This window comes from Salmo salar, chromosome ssa28 (genome assembly GCF_905237065.1).
Source record: "Salmo salar chromosome ssa28, Ssal_v3.1, whole genome shotgun sequence".
NCBI lineage: Eukaryota > Metazoa > Chordata > Actinopteri > Salmoniformes > Salmonidae > Salmo > Salmo salar.
Genome location: NC_059469.1, coordinates 27296582 through 27320641, shown reverse-complemented (window position 1 = coordinate 27320641; position 24060 = coordinate 27296582). Strand labels below are relative to the sequence as shown.

At 41.9% G+C, this 24060-nt stretch overlaps 1 protein-coding gene across 33 annotated transcripts in view; it reads right to left on the bottom strand.

Moving 5' to 3' along the window:
* The window catches only part of dst (dystonin), a 187008-nt gene that overhangs the window by 108161 nt on the left and 54787 nt on the right, over positions 1-24060 (bottom strand). For 24 of the 33 annotated variants that reach the window (XM_045710343.1, XM_045710342.1, XM_045710344.1 and 21 more), the window contains 4 exons: positions 18038-18127; positions 16371-16469; positions 14635-14712; positions 9851-9943 (listed from right to left, as the gene is read on the bottom strand). In XM_045710343.1, the coding sequence (XP_045566299.1) occupies positions 9851-9943; positions 14635-14712; positions 16371-16469; positions 18038-18127 (360 nt within the window). Of the gene's footprint in view, positions 1-1562; positions 2730-9850; positions 9944-14634; positions 14713-16370; positions 16470-18037; positions 18128-24060 lie in introns of those variants that run through there. The other 9 variants (XM_045710348.1, XM_045710378.1, XM_045710380.1 and 6 more) reach the window with 3 other exon arrangements.

Below are 24060 nucleotides of genomic sequence, written 5' to 3'. Positions count from 1 at the left end.
CTTTGGAAGTATGCTTGGGGTCATAGTCCATTTGGAAGACCAATTTGCAACCAAGCTTTAACTTCCTGATTGATGTCTTGAGATGTTGCTTCAACATATCCACATAATTTTCCTACCTCATGATGCCATCTATTTTGTGAAGTGCACCAGTCCCTTCTGTAGCAAAGCACCCCCACAACATGATGCTGCCACCCCCATGCTTCACGGTTGGGATGGTGTTCTTCGGCTTGCAAGCCTCCCCCTTTTTCCTCCAAACATAACGATGGTCATTATGGCCAAACAGTTCCATTTTTGTTTCATCAGACCAGAAGACTTTTCTCCATGTGCAGTTGCAAACCATAGTCTGGCTTTTTTATGGCGGTTTTGGAGCAGTGGCTTCTTCCTTTTCGCACCAAAGTACGTTCATCTCTAGGAAACAGAATGCGCCTCCTTCCTGAGCGGTTGTCACGACTTCTACCGAAGTTGATGCCTCTCCTTTATCGGGTGGTGCTCGGCGATCGTCGTCACCGGTCTTCTAGCCACCATTGATCAGTTTTTCATTTTCCATTGGTTTTGTCTGGTCTCCTTACACACCTGTTTCTTATCCCAGTAATTAGATGTTGTGTTTTTAACCCTCTGTTTCCCCTCATATCCTTGTCGGTGATTGTTTGTTATGTTATTTACGTGTTGTTGATGTATCGGTGTGCGACGGGTTATTGTTAACCCGGATTATTTTCTACGTTGGTTTTGGAGTTAGTTTTGTTAATAAATACTCCATTTTTTTAACCACTTTGGTTTCTCCTGCGCCTGACTTCCCTGCCACCTACATACACGGATTATGACAGAGGTATGACGGCTGCGTGGTCCCATGGTGTTTATACTTGCGTACTGTTGTTTGTACAGATGAACGTGGTACCTTCAGGCGTTTGGAAATTGCCCCCAAAAGATGAACCAGACTTGTGGAGGTCTACAATTTTTTTCTGAGGTCTTGTCTGATTTATTTGGATTTTCCCATTATGTCAAGCAAAAAGGCACTGAGTTTGAAGGTAGGCCTTGAAATACATCCACAGGTACACCTCCAATTGACTCAAATTATGTCAATTAGCCTATCAGAAGCTTCTAAAGCCATGACATCATTTTCTGGAATTTTCCAAGTTGTTTAAAGGCACAGTCAACTTAGTGATGTAATCTTCTGACCCACTGGAATTGTGATACAATTAATTATAAGTGAAATAATCTGTCCGTAAACAATTGTTGGAAAAATTACTTGTGTCACGCACAAAGTAGATGTCCTAACTGACTTGCCAAAACTATAGTTTGTTAACAAGAAATTTGTGGAGTGGTTGAATAACGAGTTTTAACAACTCCAACTTAAGTGTATGTAAACTTCCAACTTCAACTGTAAATGCTGACCCGTAACAGATACTAAATATATATTTAAATGTTTTCAAATTTTAAAACATTACTGAGGTCCGGACCTCATAGTTACAGCCATTGTTACAATAGCTGGCTACTGATACGCTAGCACATGACATTTTAGTCCACACATATTGCCTGGCTATAAATAGTTGCACTTGGTTTACCTCTTGTTGGGCGGATGTACACTTGGCAGACACTTGGAGAGACTCCAGATAATCTGGAGAGAGGGACCCTCTTCCAGAGCAGGTGTGGACCCTCCTCCTCTTGTGAACTTGAGTGCTCCATATGATTTCAGGGAGCTGTTCTAGGTTCTCTGATCTGTCATTGTCTCCTCTCAGGGTTCGGAGCATATGCTCCATGGCACCGAATGTCACTGCCCGCGTCAGCTGCTTATGTGACAGCTTCTTTTCCAGCAGGCCGTCCTTAGGAGCGATACTCCTGGAGGTCTTGGTGATGCCATGGAGAATTGCCTCTCGGTCTGTCTGGTGTGCTGAAATTTGTCCCGATTGTGATGCTAACTTATTCCCAAGAGGAACTTTGGGGACCTCCCCAACATACAGCCCTTTGTTGATACTTCCCAGCCTGGGTCTGGGTGTCTCCCCTTCCGGTGCTCCCTCCATCCCAACCTGGCTCTCCCTGATGCCCATGTCTGCTTCATGCTGGAGCTCTACCCTCCTGGGGATATCCTCCTTACTCTGGACGCTCTCTCCCCCTCTGCTCTGGAGGGATTCCGGCCGCTGAAATTCCCCCAATTTCCTCTTCTTCTTCCTCTGAAAGTAGCGCCGGCCGCGGAGCTCTTTGGACTCGGGGCTGAGTGGAGCTTTGGTGTGGTCCACATAACATTCCTCCTTGGGGCCCCTCACACAGCCACACACATTGCCCATGACCGTCAGACATGCATTCCCTTTCTATAAACTGTGTTTAGTTCCTTCTAACTGTAGTTTTCACGCCGGGATTCCGCTAGTGAACTTAACTTGATCTAGAGCTCTGTTATTCCACTGAGAGGCAGCCATAGTTCTTCTCCAAGGGGGCGGAGAGGAAGTGATGGCAGGCAGCCTGACAACAGACCCAAACACCCCTCCCCTTCACAAGGGAGATGGGTTGCCTGGGGAGAGAGAGTCTGTCTGTCTGTCCTTATGCCTGCCTGCCTGTCGCAGACTCCCAGAAGAACACAGCTGAGATGTCCCATGCACTTCCTTCAGTCACTCCTCTCTTCCATCACTCCTCTCTTCTCAACTGCTCTGCTCTTAGGAATCCTCTAAGTCTCTGAAACGTTTCCTTTGCGCGGCTAATCCAACACAAACACATAAATGCACCACCGGAGAGACAGAGGCACTGCCACGTCCCAAACGATTCCACCTCACAGCTGACAGAGAGAGAAATAGCCCTGCTTCCTGTTTCGGGGTGTCCTCCTCATCTGAAGTGTAAACACAGCCCCCTCTGGGTGTGCTTTCACCCCACTGCAATTCCCCACCATGGTCGTGACCCCGACTTTGAAAACCACTGCCTTATGTATTACTGCCCCACAGTTACAAGAAGTGACATGGCTCCTAGCCTCCCACGCATAGGCTACTTTCTGTCCCTAACACTAAAACTGAAACTAAATCATATAAAAAACAAATAGAAATGTTTTTATATAACTTTAAATAAAAACTAGTAAATTCGATTTTGAAAACTAACGGAAACTAAACAGAATTTCGTCAAATGTGGCTGTTTATAACAGGGCTGCCTGTCTGACGGGGGCAGGGAGTGAGAGCAGCAGGACAAGATCAGCTGGCTGTCGGGTGTCTGCTCTGCCGGCTAATGGCCACTGATTACACCATATGGGAAAACTTTGCTCAGCAAGTTGGCCTTCCGTGATAGGCAGTACCAAGCAGAAAGAATCCCTGCCTATCAGAGGGGCTTTTAAAATAACAGGAGAGCATGGGTCAACAAAAGCAGTCGACGCAAATCCTGGCAGCTAACAAAGCCCTACCACTTTGTCTATTAATCAGACTGTATACAATCGCAAAGCCAGAAGTGGGGCTTGAGTCCAATGGTTTAAACAAACACTATTATCCAGCCAGACCATTGTCATCCCAGTTCAACTGAGGGCAAATACAGAATACACTTAGCACAGGAAGTGACTTGTGCACACTATATGACCTATGGAACACACATAATGATTAGACTATATGTAATTGTATATGTGAATTGTGTAGCATGTACTGTCCATGAAAAGCATATAAAGCTTGTGATTTTTGTTTAATATATTCAACAATTTGGGACAGATAGTTAAATTGGCAAGACCTCAGGAAGAGCGTTTATTGAAATAGTAGAAATAATTTCTTTGCATAGCACAACTAAAAAGAACTGTCTTACCAGGCTCTGACACTATTCTGACGGCAGTGACATTTCCCCTGAAGGTTCCAGAACTAGGTCCTGCAGTTTACATACTGTATACCTGGCTGGCTACAGTACATTCAAAATACACAGTATACTGCACAAAAGCAAAACTACTTCATAAACTATAACACCAGAGCGGCCTATATTTACTTTCATGGAAAATCTGCTTTCTATGTTAATGTATATATAAACTGAACAAAAATATGAACGCAACAATGCAACAAGTGTTGGTCCCATGTTTCATGAACTGAAATAAAAGATCCCAGAAATGTTCCATAGCCACAAAAAGCTGATTTCCTTCAAATGTCATACACAAATTTGTTTACATCCCTGTTAGTGAGCATTTATCCTTCGCCAAGATAATCCATCCACCTGACAGGTGTGGCATATCAAGAAGCTGATTAAACAGCATGATCATTACACAGGTGCATCTTGTGCTGGGGACAATAAAAGGCCGCTCTAAAATGTGCAGTTTTTTCACACAACACAATGTCACAGATTAAAGGGAGCGTGCAATTGGCATGCAGACTGAAAGAATGTCCACCAGAGCTGTTTTCAGAGAATTGAATGTTAATTTCTCTACAATAAGCCACCTCCAATGTCATTTTAGAGAATTTGGCAGTACGTCCAACTGGCCTCACAACCGCAGACCAGGTGTATGGCGTCGTGTGGCGAGTGGTTTGCTGATGTTAACGTTGTGAACAGAGTGCTCCATGGTGGCGGTGGGCTTATGGCATGGGCAGGCATAAGCTACGGACAACGAACACAATTACATTTTATCGATGGCAATTTGAATGCACAGAAATACCGTGACCAGATCCGAATGCCCATAGTGAGGCCCATTTTGTTTAAGGTATCTGTGACCAACATATGCATATCTGTATTCCCAGTCATGTGAAATCCATAGATTAGGGCCTAATTAATTTATTTCAATTGACTGATTTCCTTATATGAACTGTAACTCAGTAAAATCTTTGAAATTGTTGCATGTTGCGTTTATATTTTTGTTCAGTATATATATTAATTCCTGTGGTGTTTAAATAATATCTGAGTTTTGGCATACTGTAATTTCTCATTCCGTGCAAACCAATGTGGAAAATATAATTACAGTCTTCTAGCATTGAATAAAGTCTTAAAATACAGACATATATTTCACTGACTCATCTCAGATGTTTGTTTTGCAATGTCATCCTACTTTATTCTTTCATCCTTTTTATTCACCCATCTAACAGGATGTTAGTGCTTCCAGCAAATGGCTGTCTTTAATCTCCTGTTGGATCTTCAGATGACAAAGGGTAGAGAAGTGTGGAAGGATGGAAGGACGGAAGAGAGAGAGATGTGTTCATTACATTACGGCAGACTCCATCCTATCACGTATTATGTCCCCTGGTGAAACAAGTCCAAAGCCTTCATAAATTGGTTTCTGTCAGTGAGATTTGTTTTCATAACCCTTGGAGACCTTGACTGTCAGTCAGACGACACTGTAGAGACCAAAGAGCAACAATATGATGATGCATCGTCACGGCAGTGTATTCAGGTCCTACTGCATCATTTCAGCAGTGTATTCAGGTCTCACCGCATCATCACGGCAGTGTATTCAGGTCTCACTGCATCGTCACGGCAGTGTATTCAGGTCCTACTGCATCATTACAGCAGTGTATTCAGGTCTCACTGCATCATCACGGAAGTGTATTCAGGTCTCACTTCCTTGTCTCGGCAGTGTATTCAGGTCTCACTGCAGCTATTGATTTCCACATGAGACTGACTGAGTGGAAGACAATGCACCAGGCTTTCAATGCCTTGTCCCAAGGGTGGATATGCAATATGCTTTCCATTGTAGGGAACACAGCAGGGACTTCAATGTATACATTATGTAAACACACCTGGGGACTGCCTTTGTAAAGCAATTCTCAACAAAACAGTCTAGAATGCTTTTGTATAACTTCAATAGCTATAGTCTATTGTTTCACTTCTTATCATACCATAGCAAGTGATGTATGAATGACATATGACATTCTTAAAAGGAAATATATCAGAGAATGAACACAATGCCATTGGACGATAATGACCGAATGTCTGGATCATCCTACTATAGGTAATGGCAACTTGCTCCTTCCAAAACCTTTCTGATAGAGTCAAGAAGCATCAAAACAGGGTTGGGTCCATCACTATTTCACACTGGTTTTCTGCCAGCTAGGTTTTAACCCCATACAGAACTGATCAACATGTTTTCCAACTGCCATGCAACCCTGAAAAATCAAGAATCTACAGGTCCACAATCACTAGCTAGTCCAAATGCCCAGCGGCACGCGTAAGAGTGACAGGGGCAGGTGTAGACACACATCCCCCTAGCTACCCGTCAGCATGTTTTATGATTCCAAGCATTCGAAAATGATTTCATTATTGCCATATTTGTCCTTCTGCAACAAGAACTTCAAACGATTCACTTTCAAAATATTCAGTCTCTTTTTGTTTTTACCAGACCTCATGGAGGCTGGGATGTCTAGGCAACAGAGGAGAGACAGGAGAGATGTTGAGGCATGCAACTAGACACTACAACACTGCTCTCTGTCTGTTGAATTGGTATTGTACACTTATGGAAAAATACACTCCCCTATGTATTTAATTGGACAGTGAAGCTAAAACTTTGGCTCTATACTCCAGCATTTTGGATATGAAATCAAACGTTATATATGAGGCGATAGTACATAATGTCACCTTTCCTTTGAGTTTGTTTTGGTTGTGTTTCGGATTACGTTGTGCCCAATAGAAATGAATGGTAAATAGTGCATTGTGTCATTTTGGAGTCACTTTTATTGTAAATAAGAATATAATATTTTTCTGAACACTTCTACATTAATGTGGATGCTACCATGATTACGGATAATCATGAATGAAGAGTGGATAATGTTAGGGAATAGGGTAGGTAGTTTAGACATCACACTACAGCTCACTACCACTTCCACACTCCATCCTCCAGGGGGCGGCAGCAACCTTGTCCAAGTGCTGAGCCTGGTTGATAAGCACAACAGGTGCAGCCAATCAAGGTGAGAGTCCCAGCTGGAAAAGCCGTGAAGCTACTGGTTTTCTTCGGTGGCTATGAGGCCTTTCGTTTGGTTATGAGTCTTTAGTATGGGCATGGCTTTGGTATTTTTTACTTTTCGTACATATTTATGTTTCGTCACCATCTGAACAAATAATATTCCCCTTTGACTGGGCGACCAAGAGGTCAAGAAGGAGCTGTCCCTAAGGTAAAGTGGCTGTCTCCTGGGCGAATGTACATTCAACACCAGGTTGCATAGGCTTACTTCTCACATTTATGCACACATCAAATCAGGTAACAGACCAGTTAACTATGCCTAAGACCCCTAGACTTAGCGAGTCAAACAATATTAGCAGGCTAGTTAATCGGTTTTGTAACTCATGATGAGTGAGAAAGTTACAGAGGCTTAATATCATACCCCCCCCCCCCAAAAAAAATGCTAGCCTCCCCTGTTATTGGTAATGGTGAGAGGTTAGCATGTCTTGGGGGTATGATATAAAATGCTAGCCTCCCCTGTTATTGGTAATGGTGAGAGGTTAGCATGTCTTGGGGGTATGATATAAAACGCTAGCCTCCCCTGTTATTGTAATGGTGAGAGGTTAGCATGTCTTGGGGGTATGATATAAAATGCTAGCCTTCCCTGTTATTGGTAATGGTGAGAGGTTAGCATGTCTTGGGGGTATGATATAAAATGCTAGCCTCCCCTGTTATTGGTAATGGTGAGAGGTTAGCATGTCTTGGGGGTATGATATAAAATGCTAACCTCCCCTGTTATTGGTAATGGTGAGAGGTTAGCATGTCTTGGGGGTATGATATAAAATGCTAGCCTCCCCTGTTATTGGTAATGGTGAGAGGTTAGCATGTCTTGGGGGTATGATATAAAATGCTAGCCTCCCCTGTTATTGGTAATGGTGAGAGGTTAGCATATTTTGGGGGCATGATCTTTGTGCATCTCAGAAACATATTCTATTCTTATTTACAATACAAGTGACTTCAAAATGACACAATACATGATTTACCATTCATTTCTTTTGGGCGCAAAATAATCCGTAACACAACCAAAACAAACTGCAAATGCATCCAACAAGTTTGTAGAGTCACAAGCTCGATGTAGTCATTGTGTGCTAGGAATATGGGACCAAATGCTAAACGTTTGATACACTATAAGTGAATTTCTCTAAATATACAAAGTGCATTATTTGTAAACGGTAAAACATATATGTATGAAAATATCCTCAAATATAAGGTGACATTTGAGTTTTAGCTTCACTGTCCAAATAAATATGTAGTGGAGTGTATGAACTAATGCAGATAAACGGCTTACTGTACAGTAAGTGCATGCTTCTTCTTGTCTTTCTACCATGGTGTGGTTCTAAGTTAGGGAGTCATAAGGCTAGCTGCTTCTAACATTCCTTTCCCATACTGTAACCCAGTGGAGACAAGCTTGCAGGCTGACTGTGCCAAATATATTAATAATCCATAGCAGGGGCCTGAGAGAGAGAGAGACAGAGAGAGAGAGAGAGAGACAGAGAGAGAGAGAGACAGAGACAGAGAGAGAGAGACAGAGAGAGAGAGAGACAGAGAGAGAGACAGAGAGAGAGACAGAGAGAGAGACAGAGAGAGAGAGACAGAGAGAGAGAGAGAGAGAGAGACAGAGAGAGACAGAGACAGAGAATTAGCAGTGTGTCCTTCACTAGGCCTCAGAAATGCAACACTAGATCCACCTAGTGCTGCTACTGATGGTGCCATCTACCCTCTAGTGTGCAGGCGTGTGTGTATGTAGGTTGCTAGTTTGAATCCCTGAGCTGACTAGGTGAAAAATGTGTCAATGTGCCCTTGAGCAATGCACGTAACCCTAGTTGCTCTAGATAAGAGTGTCTGCTAAATGACTAAAATGAATCCATTGTTTCCATGTGAATGTACAGCTGCAGCAAGACAGTCTGTGTGGTGCTAGACAGACATGGGCACGAATGCTCTCAGGGTGTGGGGCCTGTGAAAACACTGTGAAAACACTGTGAAAACACTGGAAGGAGGGACACTGAAAACAGATGAACTTTAAGCGATAGCCAGGCTGAAGGAAGTGACACTTCCTCTAATGCAAACAATCTATTTTCCTGCGCTCATCATCACACAACACATCATACTGGAGGGAGGGACATGTTGTTTGCATTGTAATGTCAAAGCTCTCCCTCCACGGAAGCATAAACACTACACCGACCTAACGAACATTTCACCATTTCAGCTCAGATAACCATTAAGCTTGGGGAGTTAGTGCAAGTCTTCAAGTGTCCAGCAAGGTTACTAATCACACCATTGCAGCACCATTTTCAAATCCACCTGTCATTGTCAGCAGGTGACTTCACTTGGGGAGCTTTTCCACTTGTAAGTGCAGAACTTGAAAGAGACCATCTCTCTCAGGAAATGACCCGTTACTACCATGAATATGGTGTATGAGCCAGCAGACAAACATTTTCACAGCCATAATAACTGGGGCATGTATGAGCCAGCAGACAAACAGACATAGATATAGGCCTACATTACAATAACCACTGGAATGACACTTTGTTATTAAGACTGTTTTGACATCTTGTGGCCAAAGAGGGAAACAACAGCTATAAAAATAGAAACTGACAGTTTAGATTGTTCAACCTGCACCAAATGTCACACAGTGTTATGCAAGCTAATCCCAAGACATTCAGTGCTGTAGCGAGCTTAAGCAACACGCTAGCTTTTCAATCACACTGGCCTCAATATACTAGAATTTACTGTCGATTTAACAGAGACATACTACCTCAATCCAGAACCCCTTAAATGACAACTATCTTACTTTGGTCGAAACAATAACCATAGCTCTATGCATGACATGTCATCCTAATCATCAGCCAAATTAACAATAATAAAACACTGGAATATTCAGATCCACTGATTTTAATTTGCTGAGTAAAAAAATAACAGAAATGGAGAAAGGATACTTGCACAGCGATTCACACAGCCAGAGAATGAAATACACAGTATGAATCTGACCTGAAAGTGCAGAATTATGGTCCATATCAATCCCAGCGTCAATTTGGGATTCCCGTCTGTGATGTCATCATTCCTGATGTTAACCAGCTTGACCTGAGGACAACAGTTATAAACAGCTGTGTAATAAGCATGACACACACAAGTGACGCATTCCAAATCTACATCAACTTCTACAGTATAAGAAATGTTTTATATCATTTTGCAAAGCACCTTAATTCTTAGCAGGCTAAAGTTAACGTCTCTGAAAAACAGCTGAAGATGTCTCTATTTCCAAAACCTAATAATACTGCATGTCTTCAACTGGTAATGCACAGTGTACGCATACACATGAGTGAGAATGTGAATTTGTTCATCAGTATTAGTGTTGTACTCACTGTAACAGATCATTTATAATCCTCATTAAAAAAAGATACAGAAATATTCTGAGGGTAATATCTATCCTCTTGGAAATCCCCAAAACAGATTCTCTCCATCTGCTAGTTGCAGGCCTGGGCAACTCCAGTCCTCAGGGGCCTGATTGGTGTCAAACCTTTGCCCCAGCCCCAGCTAACACACCTGACTCCAATAATCACCTAATCATGATCTTCAGTTAAATATGCAATTAGTTTAAATCAGCTGTGTTTTCTAGGGAGGGGGGGGGGAATGGGACACCGATCAGGCCCCTGAGGACTGGAGTTACCCAGGCCTGTGACTAGTGCTACCACCCTCGGATGACTCAACACTATACACGACAGCTACTACAGTGAAATCTCTGCAACACTTAATAAAGAGCTGCGGTTAGTTTTAGAATGGGTGGCAAGGAATAAGTTAGCCCTGAATATTTCAAAAACTAAAAGTATTGTATTGGGGACAAATCATTCACTAAACCCTAAACCTCAAATAAACCTTGTAATAAATAATGTGAAAATTGATCAAGTTGAGGTGACTAAACTGCTTGGAGTAACCCTGGAGTATAAACTGTCATGGTCAAAACATATTGATACAGTAGTAGCTAAGATCAGGAGAAGTCTGTCCATAATAAAACGCTATTCTACCTTCTCAACAACACTATCAACAAGGCAGGTCCTACAGGCCCTAGTTTCTACCTTCTTAACAACACTATCAACAAGGCAGGTCCTACAGGCCCTAGTTTCTACCTTCTCAACAATACTATCAACAAGGCAGGTCCTACAGGCCCTAGTTTCTACCTTCTCAACAACACTATCAACAAGGCAGGTCCTACAGGCCCTAGTTTCTACCTTCTTAACAGCACTATCAACAAGGCAGGTCCTACAGGCCCTAGTTTCTACCTTCTTAACAACACTATCAACAAGGCAGGTTCTACAGGCCCTAGTTTCTACCTTCTCAACAACACTATCAACAAGGCAGGTCCTACAGGCCCTAGTTTCTACCTTCTTAACAGCACTATCAACAAGGCAGGTCCTACAGGCCCTAGTTTCTACCTTCTCAACAACACTATCAACAAGGCAAGGTCCTACAGGCCCTAGTTTCTACCTTCTTAACAGCACTATCAACAAGGCAGGTCCTACAGGCCCTAGTTTCTACCTTCTCAACAGCACTATCAACAAGGCAGGTCCTACAGGCCCTAGTTTCTACCTTCTTAACAGCACTATCAACAAGGCAGGTCCTACAGGCCCTAGTTTCTACCTTCTTAACAGCACTATCAACAAGGCAGGTCCTACAGGCCCTAGTTTCTACCTTCTCAACAGCACTATCAACAAGGCAGGTCCTACAGGCCCTAGTTTCTACCTTCTTAACAGCACTATCAACAAGGCAGGTCCTACAGGCCCTAGTTTCTACCTTCTTAACAGCACTATCAACAAGGCAGGTCCTACAGGCCCTAGTTTCTACCTTCTTAACAGCACTATCAACAAGGCAGGTCCTACAGGCCCTAGTTTCTACCTTCTTAACAGCACTATCAACAAGGCAGGTCCTACAGGCCCTAGTTTCTACCTTCTTAACAGCACTATCAACAAGGCAGGTCCTACAGGCCCTAGTTTCTACCTTCTTAACAGCACTATCAACAAGGCAGGTCCTACAGGCCCTAGTTTCTACCTTCTTAACAGCACTATCAACAAGGCAGGTCCTACAGGCCCTAGTTTAGCCGCACTTGGACTACTGTTCAGTCGTGTAGTCAGGTGCCACAAAGAGGGACTTAGGAAAATTACAACGGGCCAAGAACAGGGCAGCAAGGCTGGCCCTTAAATGTACACAGAGAGCTAACATTAATGATATGCATGTCAATCTCTCCTGGCTCAAAGTAGAGGACAGATTGACTTCATCAATACTTGTATTTGTAAGACGTGTTGACATGCTGAATGCACAAGGTGTCTGTTTAAACTACTAGCACACAGCTCAGACACCCATGCATACCCCACAAGACATGCCACCAGAGGTCTCTTCACAATCCCCAAGTCCAGAACAGACTATGGGAGGCACACAGTACTACATAGAGCAATGACTACATGGAACTCCATTCCACATCAGGTAACCGATGCAAGCAGTAGAATCAGATAAAAACAAAACAGATAAAAACCCCTTATGGAACAGCGGGGACTGTGAAAAGACACACACAGGTACAGACACACATACACATGATAAGAGACGCACTACACACACTTACACATGGATGTTGTATTGTGAATATGGGATAGTGGCCTGAGGGAACACACTAAATGTATTGGTAAAGTGTTATGAAATGTAATGTCATGTAATAATATAAATTGTATGTAACTGCCTTAATGTTGCTGGGCCCCAGGAAAAATAGCTGCTGCCTTGGCATGGATCCTTAATAAATACAAATAGTAACTGAAGCGGTGCCAATAAATCCTAGTTATTATTCTGTGGCCTTGAGTCCACACCTATACACCACAATGGGGCTCTATAGTGTGGTGGTTTATGTACTAGCACACAATGAATGTGATGTCATGTTGTCATTCTAATAAACTAATGCCGTTTTAATATTGTTCCCTACATTCAAACATAGTCTACATTCATCATTCCCTACGCAAAGTGTTTGTATTGTAGATGATTGTCTGAAACTGCTACTGTGCTGGCTCTCCACCTAATTTGATAGAATAAGCCATGATGTTTAAAACACTGCCTTTCATTGATATGCATGGCAATCCCTGTCATAAGCAGAAATAAACACAACTTTATTTGATTATGCACTGAATTATTCTTATTCAGTTGTTCAGCAATAGTCAAACTGGAAACAAAGGCAATTTATATGGGCACAGCCATTTGTAAAATCTTATGTTATCCCTTCCCACAATTCATTGCAATTTTGATGGCACCTCTACCCTTATTATGATACATTCTAGCTGTACATCCACAGCAGGACAGAACAAAGGCATGTGACATTGTCATTGTCAATTTTTGTTTATGAATATGTATGAGGTGTGACTGGGGCCTGGTGTGTCATTAAAACAATGGCATAACTGAACGATCTATGAATCCTTTGTCTCAGGTCTTGGGTTGCTCTCACTGACGTGATGTCTGGCAGGACGTAGCTGACCACTGCACACTGTTCTCCATCCATATCACTTCCTGACTGTGGTGGATGTGGGGGAGGGGCAAACAGAGACGTAATCACCGGTGGGAGATGGTTTCCGCATGCCCTCTATTGTGAGTCATGATGAGGGACGTATTGAATCCTTTATGAGGTAATGATATTGGCTATCCTTGTCATGTATGAGCAGTGTTACCGTTTTGATGTGGACATACAGTACCAACAAGTTCTCAGTCTCACTGCAAAATTAGATGTTTATCCACATTTCTTCAAGTGTCAAATTTCGAAGTTGATCCAAACATCAAATTTCAAAGTGTTTTTGACACCCTGGGTTGCTCCTAATGCTCTGTATCGTTCCATTTCTTAAGTTTAGTCACTCATTCTGAATGGTTAAGGTAAGGTTTAAGATAAGGGTTAAGGTCTGGCATAGGGTTAAACATTAAGTTTAGTCACTCATTCTGAATGGTTAAGATAAGGGTTAAGGTTTGGGATAGGGTTAAACATTAAGTTTAGTCACTCATTCTGAATGGTTAAGATAAGGGTTAAGGTTTGGGATAGGGTTTAAATATAACGTTTAGTCACTCATTCTGAATGGTTAAGGTAAGGGTTAAGGTAAGGGGTAAGGTTTGGGATAGGGTTTAAATATAACGTTTAGTCACTCATTCTGAATGGTTAAGGTAAGGGTTAAGGTTTGGGATAGGGTTAAACATTAAGTTTAGTCACTCATTCTGAATGGTTAAGATAAGGGTTAAGGTTTGGGATAGGGTTAAACATAAATTTTAGTCACTCATTCTGAATGGTTAAGATAAGGGTTAAGGTTTGGGATAGGGTTAAACATTAAGTTTAGTCACTCATTCTGAATGGTTAAGATAAGGGTTAAGGTTTGGGATAGGGTTAAACATAAATTTTAGTCACTCATTCTGAATGGTTAAAATAAGGGTTAAGGTAAGGGTTAAGGTCTGGGATAGGGTTAAAACAGTGTCCCCTCCCCCACTGGGTTTGAACATCATCATGGGATTACGCCCATCCCCGTCCACAAGGCACTAGTCTCCTTGACTGTAATAGTGCTCACTGTTGCCCCTAGTGCCCGGTTGATAAGGCGTTTCCCGACGTCCTCAGGACATTGATAGACGTCCAATTTCGAAGTCAATCTTTATCTCCCTGGACATACAGTATGCTTTCTTTAAATAGCTTTACATGATGAATTGGTTAACAGAAAATTAGCTTACATATTTTAAGTTATACCATTCCGGCACATGCGATTGGTCCTTACCTGCCGCCTCTTTAAGAAGTCCAGTGCTATCTGTACATTCTGGAGTCTGTGGAAGCGCATCCTCCCTTTCTCCCGAGGCTGTGGGCATAGAGGAGGAATGGGAAGAGCGGGTCATGTTAGTGACGTTGCCATGTGGTCTCTCCCTTTCCAAGGACCAGGGACTCACCACACCATTAGTAGTATGAGGACACAGGACATGCTGCTGCCAGGGTCTTACCCACTCATCTACTGAGGGAAAGAGAGAAAAACCAAAAGGGAGGGAACCAACAAATCCAGATCCAGGGCGGTCATTGGCCAATTCCACAGTAACAGAGTTACACTGAAACTCTGATTTTTCACTTTAAAGTTTATGTCAAACAAAAACCAATGATTGAAAAGTTAAACAAACCATACAACTCTCTGCACAAGGATTACTATAAAAAATGTCCACTGAATATTTTACAAAAACACATTTTATTGAAGAACAGTGCAGTCATTCTCTTACCAAACTTTGCATTTGCACTTTTCTTCAAGTTCTTCATAGTTTTTTTGTTTGACATACATTTTAAAATGAAGGATCTGAGTCTCAGTGTCACTGTTACCGTGGAATTGGCCTACTACAAATCACTGCTAATACTACACACTGTATTTACTAGATAGATAAATGTATTTTCTATGTCCTCCCAAACTGAACTGACAGAACACATCATCTGACATATTTCACCATTCACAACTACAGTCATAACTAATGACAAAAGGCTAAACATGAAGCTATAAACCGGTGTGTCTGAGTGATAAACTCATTCCAATGAGGACCTTTCCCAAATCCAAAAAGCATCTAGGATGAATTTAGCTGTGAGGTAAAACACCTGAAAATGTGTCATTTTGTGAGCAGAGAGCCAAACTCCTGTGAAAGACACCCGTGGACAATGGGAGGTTACAGCTCAAGGTAATGAGATGGAAACTGTGTCACAAGCCAGGCAGTCCCCTGACGACCCAGGATTGAGCTGCAGCACAGCCCTCTGGATTCAGTCATTACTCTCCTGGCTGGCCAAGAGAAGAGGCGGAGGAATCCCTTTCACCACAAAAGCCTTTTCCTCAACGGCTCACTCTCATTTAACTCAGCACGTTCCTTCAAGTGGCTTGGTTTTGGTATACACTAAATACAATAGAAAGCCACTATCTGATGAAAAATGTCCAATGGTTCATAAAGGTTGACGTTCAGTTTGATTGTATGGCTCTATGATGCACAAAGCTATTGAGGTTGGACTTAAAGACCCAGGCGGAGCTCTTATGAACCACATAATAATGTTATGTGTTTTAAACGTGACCGAGTTGTACCAGCGCTTGCAATCCTATCCAAGACTGAAGTGCATGGTGTTTCTCCTTTACTTTCCTATGGCATGTACAATACCACAGTTTGTTGTTGTTGAGAAAAAACGATGAATTGAACATGAGCCTGGGCCTTTAGCTCATAAGGCGAGTGCATTGCCATCATGTAATCCATCTCAGCTTGTCAGCTAGCATTTGTAAAGCAATACAGTGGGCCTACTCCCTAGTTTACACAGCAGCATCAAGCACAGTGTTGTGCACAAACTTCTATCATAGAATCTACGAGAAAGAAAACTTGACCTAGCCAACTACGGTCCACTAAAGTAAAAAGCCTGTGGTGGGATTGTTGTTCCACTCTCATTAATGTCCACGGCACGCGCTGCATTAGTTGTGTTACAAGGGGGAGGATGGTGAACCACACCTACCCCCTTATCATCATCCTGCTCATGTCCATGCTGCTCAACCGCACATGCTTCTGCCGAACTCACCAACCGCAACGTCTTGAGGAAATCACGCTCCCTTGGCTTACCAGACCGAGTTAACGTGAGCGCAAGAAAGAAACACACAAGGGAGAGACAAATAGACATGGACACAAGTTGGACAAATAAAAAGGAGGACATAAAGTGAATAGGAAACAATCCAATACAGAAGAAACAGAGGAGAGGAGGAAGAGGGTAGAGAGGAAACAGGATGTAAACAAAAGAGAGTACTACTACTTCGAGGAGAAAAATCAGCTTCACCTATTTTAGAGGGAACCTAATTTCTCCTCACATGAGTTACAGAGATGCTGCTGCACATCACCAAACAACGGTGACATCAAAAGTCAGAAATGATTGTGATTCATTTTCATATTCTGTAATGCAGGCTTCTACAACCCTGTTCCTGTAGAGCTCCAACCCTAATCTAGTGCTCCTGATTCTAACAATTAGCCGGGTGATAAGCTGAATCAGGTTAGTTAAAACTGAAAGTGTAGTTCTCCAGGAACAGGGTTGGAAAGACAAGCTCTATTGTGATGACATTTTGAGTGATCCGAACTGAAGTGATCACAAATCCTTGTCTACCTCTCCCATCCATAATTTCTATCAGGCAGTGTTTTGTTTGGAACACAATGACATAACAAACGTTGTAAACAAGCATCCCACTGGGCACAGACTTCAGTTCAATGTCTAGTTTTGATTTACATTTGGTTGAGTTATCAACTAACGTGAATTCAATGTCACCCTGTCATTGGATTTAGGCTAAAACTTAGGTGAAAAAAACGACATTCCCTTACGTTGATGACTTTTGCAAATCCAATCAGTTTTCCACATTGATTCAACATCATCACAATGAATGTTTGGGTTGAAATGACGTGGAAACAACATTGATTCAACCAGTTTTTGACCAGTGGGATTGCAGTTGGTTTCCCCCTAGCCTTGGGGCATTTTCACATATCTGTTCAACACTAACTGTAGGATATACTGTATATGTGGACTTTAGGTGTATGTAAAAACCAAATCAATTCCGGTCCTTGCCCAAGAGGTTCAGGATCCAGGACCCGATTAATAAAGTTATATAATATGTCTGGTAAAGTGGACGCTGAACTTTCATAATGTTTTGCGTGAAGGAAATTGTACTTTTTTGTAATTCTCATAAATGCACCATGATACTGCTCCAGGGTACAGATTCATATATGAAAACGCCCTTTACGTTAATCAGAATCACACAATGGAATGAATTGTGTTATCTTGGGGTTTAGTAGCAAGGCAAACCATAGCCTATAATGTACATCTCTGTTCTAACTTTTCTTTCAAGAACACAGATACATTTCCCAAAATAAAACTGTCTAGCACAATAAAAAATGGCACCCTATTCCCTATAAATCAAATCAAATCACATTGTATTGGTCATATACACGTTTAGCAGATGTTATTGCGGGTGTAGCAAAATGCTTGCTTAGATTATTATTTATTTTTTATGTCTGTCGGCGCCATCCTGCATTTTTGCATGGGCTCTGGTCAAAAGTAGTTCCCTATGGAATAGGGTTCCATTTCACATACCCTCTGACTCATCATGTACACAGGCTACATTACCATGACAACACAGTACTCACCAATGACTGGCCAGTCAGGACCTCCAGCAGTGAGATCAGGTTATGTCCATCTCGTAGGTCTTCATACAGGTCATTAACATGCTTCCGGACCTAAAGGCCAGAGGAAAGGAACGTTAATATAATAATATGATTTATGCCATTTGGCAGATGCTTTTATCCAAAGGGACTCACAGTCATGCGGGCATATATTTTAAGTACAGGTGGTCCCGGGAATCGAACCCACTATCCTGGCGTTTCAATCGCCATCAAATCAAATCACATATTATTTGTCACAAGTGCCAAATACAACAGGTGTAGACTTTACAGTGAAATGCTTACTTACAAGCCCTTTCCCAACAATGCAGAGTTAAAAAATAAGAAACATTTGCACAAAATAGTAGCACAATTAAATATCAATAACGAGGCTATATACAAGGAGTACCAGTACTGAGTCAATGTGCAGGAGTACGAGGTGTTGAGGTTATTGAGGTAATACAATATGTACATGTAGGTTGGGGTAAAAGTGACTAGGCAATCAGGATAGATAACAAACAGAGTAGCAGCAGGGTATGTGAAGAGTGTGAAAATGTGTGTGTGTGTGTGTGTGTGTGTGTGTGTGTGTGTGTGTGGGGGTGTGTGTGTGTGTGTGTGTGTGTGTGTGTGTGTGTGTGTGTGTGTGTGTGTGTGTGTGTGTCTGTGCATGTGTGTGGTGTCAATATGCATGTGTGTGTTTTTTGTGTGTGTGTGTGTGTGTGTGTGTGTGTGTGTGTGTGTGTGTGTGTGTGTGTGTGTGTGTGTGTGTGTGTGTGTGTGTGTGTGTGTGTGTGTGTGTGTGTGTGTGTGTGTTGGAGTGTCAGTGTAGTATGTGTGCGTATGTGGGAAGGGATATTAAACATGATGAGCGTGCATACCTATTGGGATATTTAAATCAGACCTGTGTCAAATAGTATGTCAATTTATCTTGAAGTTTGCACTTTTGAGACTATTCCATTGGTTCCATTGTAGCGTGTAAACTAAATGAAGTGCATTTCAGTCATTTGAAAGTATTTGACGTAATGTATTTGACCCAGGTCTGATTTGAATCTCAAAGTATTTACACTATATTGCCTGACTGAAACTACAACTAGGCTACCTTAAACGACCTTATTTCCTGATCCTATTTTTAAAGACTGTGATTTATCACCATATAATTAGTATATTTTACATGCTTAACAAATACAGGCTGAGTGAGTAGTCACCCATACAATTGTAACAATATTTTAAGATAATACACAATACAGAGGACTAAAGGTCAATAGGGAATTAACGATCAATGGAAATAATTGTTTTTCAGTTCAACACCTGTTTAGAATCTGTGTAGGAATTTCAGTCCTGGACTCATAACTACATGTGTCAAGTTTTCATTGGTCCAAATTGTCTATACATTGAGCCTGAAACAGGATACTTATTATTTGGCCCAATTTTACTGCAAGGAATTCTAATTGGTCAACCATAGGCTAGGGTTGGGGGTTATAAATTACATCCTGTCACTTTGTTCTGGGGAGAGAATCACTGAGGACAGGGAAGAATTAACATCTACTTCTCAGCATCACATCTATGATTTGTCCTCTTTGAATAAACCTATTTTTCTCCCCCTGATTTGCTTAGGAGTCTGTGTTATTGAAGAGTAACATCAACTGCTAACACAATGGCAAAGTACAGACGTTCAACCTTTGAATGTGCTCGGGATTAAAGTTAGGGTAAAACCATTATACTACTATCCTTCCTGCACACAGAGCAGCTGCCCCTCCCTCTTCCCATTCAATCGGAGCCTCTGATATACTTCCACTCTGTCAAAAACAAAGAAAAGCCACACCTCTCCATGTGCTTATTTTAACACGTGCTGACCTTTTGAGTTATCCATAACCTGTTTCAGAAAACCTGACTAACAGGGGCTTGTCTGTCTTTCTTCACAAAAGGCTTGTAATGGCAATGGTAGCACCGTGCTGAGTTGGTTATATAGTTACACGAAAAGGAGAAGACAGGACAAAGACAAGAAGCCAAAAAGCTCCACTGACTGTGACTGACATGCTGCAAAGAGGCTGGGAATCAGGATTATATGGTCTTAACATTTCTCTCAAAGACGCAACAGCAAAGGCTTTATCAAAATCATTCCAATCAGGTTCCCTGACCATCCCCTTCAGACACTAGAGCCTCTGAATAACTGAGGGAGCACATGGCTATGCATCATATCCATGGCCCTCAAAGCACTTCATCCTGCCCCATACTCAACAACTCCAGACCAGACCTAGGCTTTCTCCTCACAGTAGGCCCATCTCCCTTTCCTCCTGTTCTGAATACCACCAGGCCTGTGAAATCGCCCGGCGGCCCGGTGACCAGCTTTTACAGAGACCAGGCGGTAGACCCCTCTCATCTCCACCACATAACCCCAGCTAACAGGCACAGTTGTATTGTTTGTATATCGTTGTATTTAACTTTGGAACACAATGTTGTTATTCAAAACGACAGCATGTTCCAATTCCTGCCAATATCCAGCAACTTCACACAGCCACTGAAGAGGAGCGGAACAAAAAATGTTTCTTCTTTTTTTGGAATTATTATTATTTATTTATTTGTACTTTTATTTAACAAGGCAAGGCAGTTAAGAACAAATTCTTATTTACAATGACAGCCTACCCCGGCCAAACCCTAACCCGGACGACGCTGGGCCAATTGTGCGCCGCCAATCACGGCCGGTTGTGATACAGCCTGGAATCTAACCAGGATCTGTAGTGACGCCTCTAGCACTAAGATGTTGTGCCTTAGACCACTGCGCTACAGATCATAATCAACAGCCTGATCAACTCTATACGAAGAAGGTGTGTCGTAGTAAATGGTGGTCACACCATTTACTGACTTGTTTTGTGATCCACGCCCCTACCTTGTTTTAAGCTAACTGTAACCAAAATATGCATATCTGTATTCCCAGCAGTGGAGGCTTCTCAGGGGAATTTAATACAAATAAAAATAGTGAAACATTAAAAAAGTTATCCTTTTTAGATAAAACTATACTAAATATATTCACGTCACCAAATAACTGATTAAAACGCACTGTTCTGCAATGAAGGTCTACAGTAGCCTCAACAGCACTCTGTAGGGTAGCACCATGGTGTAGTCGGAGGACAGTTAGTTTCTGTCCTCCTCTGGGTACATTGACTCCAATACAAAACCTAGGAGGCTCACGGTTCTCACCCCCTTCCATGGACTTACACAGTAATTATGACAACTTCTGGAGGACATCCTCCAGCCTATCAGAGCTCTTGCAGCATGAACTGATGTTGTCCACCCAATCAAAAGATCAAAAAGCACTGAAAGCATAAGCTACAGCTATCTAGCACTGCAATGCATAAAGTGTGGTGAGCAGTTGACTAAGAGAGAGATAGTTGAACAGTGTTGAACAAATGAATGTATTATGAAATTAAAGAGAAGAGCGAGAGAGCGAGAGAGCGAGAGAGAGAGGAGAAAATTACAGCTACAGCTGAAGTTCAGGTAAGGAAACCATTGGTTGTATTTTTATTTACTATCACTTAGCTAGTGAATGCAGCTAGCTAGTTTAGCCTACTCAAACACCAGGCTCAAACAGAGAGGGACGCTATGTTAGCTAGCTGGCAATGGCTATCCAACACGGGAACTCTTCCAAGTCAAGGTAAGCTTTTGGTTTTATTCATTTATTGCCACTGGGGCCCACCGGTGTAACTGCTAAACTGCTTTCTGACTGTACACTGTACTGTATGATTTATCGGGTTTACTAACGCATTAATTCTAGTAGCTATGTTGACTATGACGTTAGCTAATATGGTGACAATGATGTAGGCTGGCTGTGTGTAGCAGTTAGTGGTTGTGATATGAAGGTTTGGCTTGGAAAGGTTTTTTCACCTGGTCACAGACTGCTGATGTGTTCTGCACTGAAGTCCACAAGCGAAGGGAAAAGGTGAGAGGAGGAGAGCACGTAGATAGTTGCGATAAGGAATTAAATATACAACGAGCAAAGTGATCATGCTGTTTTTATCTGGCTGCTGTGAAAGTGAACTGTGTTTGCGTGTTATCAGGGGTGTATTCATTCCGCCAATCCTGTTGAAAAACGTTTATTAAACAGAAACAAAAGGAACGAAACAGGGACAAACATACCTGAATCTGTGCAATAGAAATTCACATTTGCAACAGTTGGATAATGATTACACCGCATATTAGCTAGGCGGTATTGAATGTGCCACTGTCTGTCACCTTGATTACTCAAAATTCTGTCGAGCTGTGGACCTACGTTGTAAACTTTCATTCATAGGCTAGGTTGTAGCAACCTCATGATGGGCACAGGGAAAATTTGAGTATCATGTAGTAGCCTAAACCTATGGATGTTACATTGAGCTGGGTGAATGGAATAAGAATGACAGTCATCCAATATGCTGTAATAGAAATAAGGCCATGCACTTAAAAAAAATTATCATCCTCCCTCATCTTAAACGGCACCGACCGCCACTGATTCCCAGTCATGTGAAATGCATAGATTAGGGCCGAATGCATTTATTTAAATTTACTGATTTCCTTATATGAACGGTAACTCAGTAAAATCTTTTAAATTGTTGCATGTTGTGTTTATTTCTTTGTTCAGTGTAGGGCTGTCCCCGACCCCAAAAAAATATTGTCCGACCGAGAGTAGTCCTGTTCTTTCGACCAATCGATTGTTCTAAATGTTTAACCTTATTTTCCACGTATAGACAGACACACCCCATGTGTTTGAATAAAATCCACTACATATGTACTGAGCGTGTCTGATGCTTTAAGTACACTGTTTGATTAAATAATTAAGACACACAACTGACTTAAGAAGGAGCCCAATGGTCACACTGACAGCGAGTGCCTGTGTGACTGTCGCACGTTGTCTCGCTCTCCGCCCTAATGCAGCGAAAAGGCACCACAGCACAGCAAGTATTTATTGCGCTGTCCGTGCTGAAGCTGTAACATCATTACAGACGTTTAGTTTCTTACTTGTTTCTGACTGAAAAGTTCTGTTACCAAAACATTCCCTATTTCCTGAACCCTTGCTCTCTTTACGTGAAACATGTAAGCATCACATGCATGTGACCAATAGAGCCTGACCTATAGCTTATCGTAATCACATCAATAAATTGGTTAAAACAAACTCTGAACACGGCAACACGTGACAGCAAAATGGATGCAGAGGGCATGAAAAATAAACTTGAAACGGACAAATGTTTACTGGTTGCTCAGGAGGGAAAGGGGAAGTCAGATGTGTGGAAGACATTTGACTTAGTTGTAGAAACTACTGGAGATCCAGATAAAGGAGGGTATATGAGCAAGCACTGTGTGAGTATTATGTGTGCCAAACAGTTGCTGTTAGATTATAATATTATATTTTTTTCTGACCATTTGAAACAGTGTAAACAACACTAAATAAATAAGTGTACCAGAGAGTGTGTTCTAACGGAAAAAATAATAACATATAAAGTCTTTATTACAGCACAGCGAAGATTAAAAACAGCCGAATCTGTGAATTTGCTTTATCTGACATTTTGCCGTTGCATGAGGCTTGGTGCTCACGGAATCAGCAGGCTATTAATTAAACAAACACTCAAACAGACAACAGAAGCAAGATCTGTCTTATTTCTGTAGATATATATGGATGATTTATAAAGCCAGGCACATTTAACTGTTAGGCTATTGATTATAGGACCTAATTAAGTTGGGCTTTCCTCTCTCCTCAATTATCTTAGACAAGTAGGCTAAGGCAAGGGCTGTTTCCTCGTCTCTGCTGCTGCTGCCTCCACTGCATTGTTCTCAATCCCAATATGCTGCTTAACTTTGCTATTATGCACATAGCAACATAGGGAAAGGCACCAATTATACGGTGCACTTTGTTAGCTTAGGGGGTTTATAACACTTTTGCCTTCGACCAAATCAAGTAGGCTAAATCATTTGAATATGTGACGAAAACAGGATTATAACTTGCTCCCTAAGCACATTACACAATAAACAGGCATGGATTT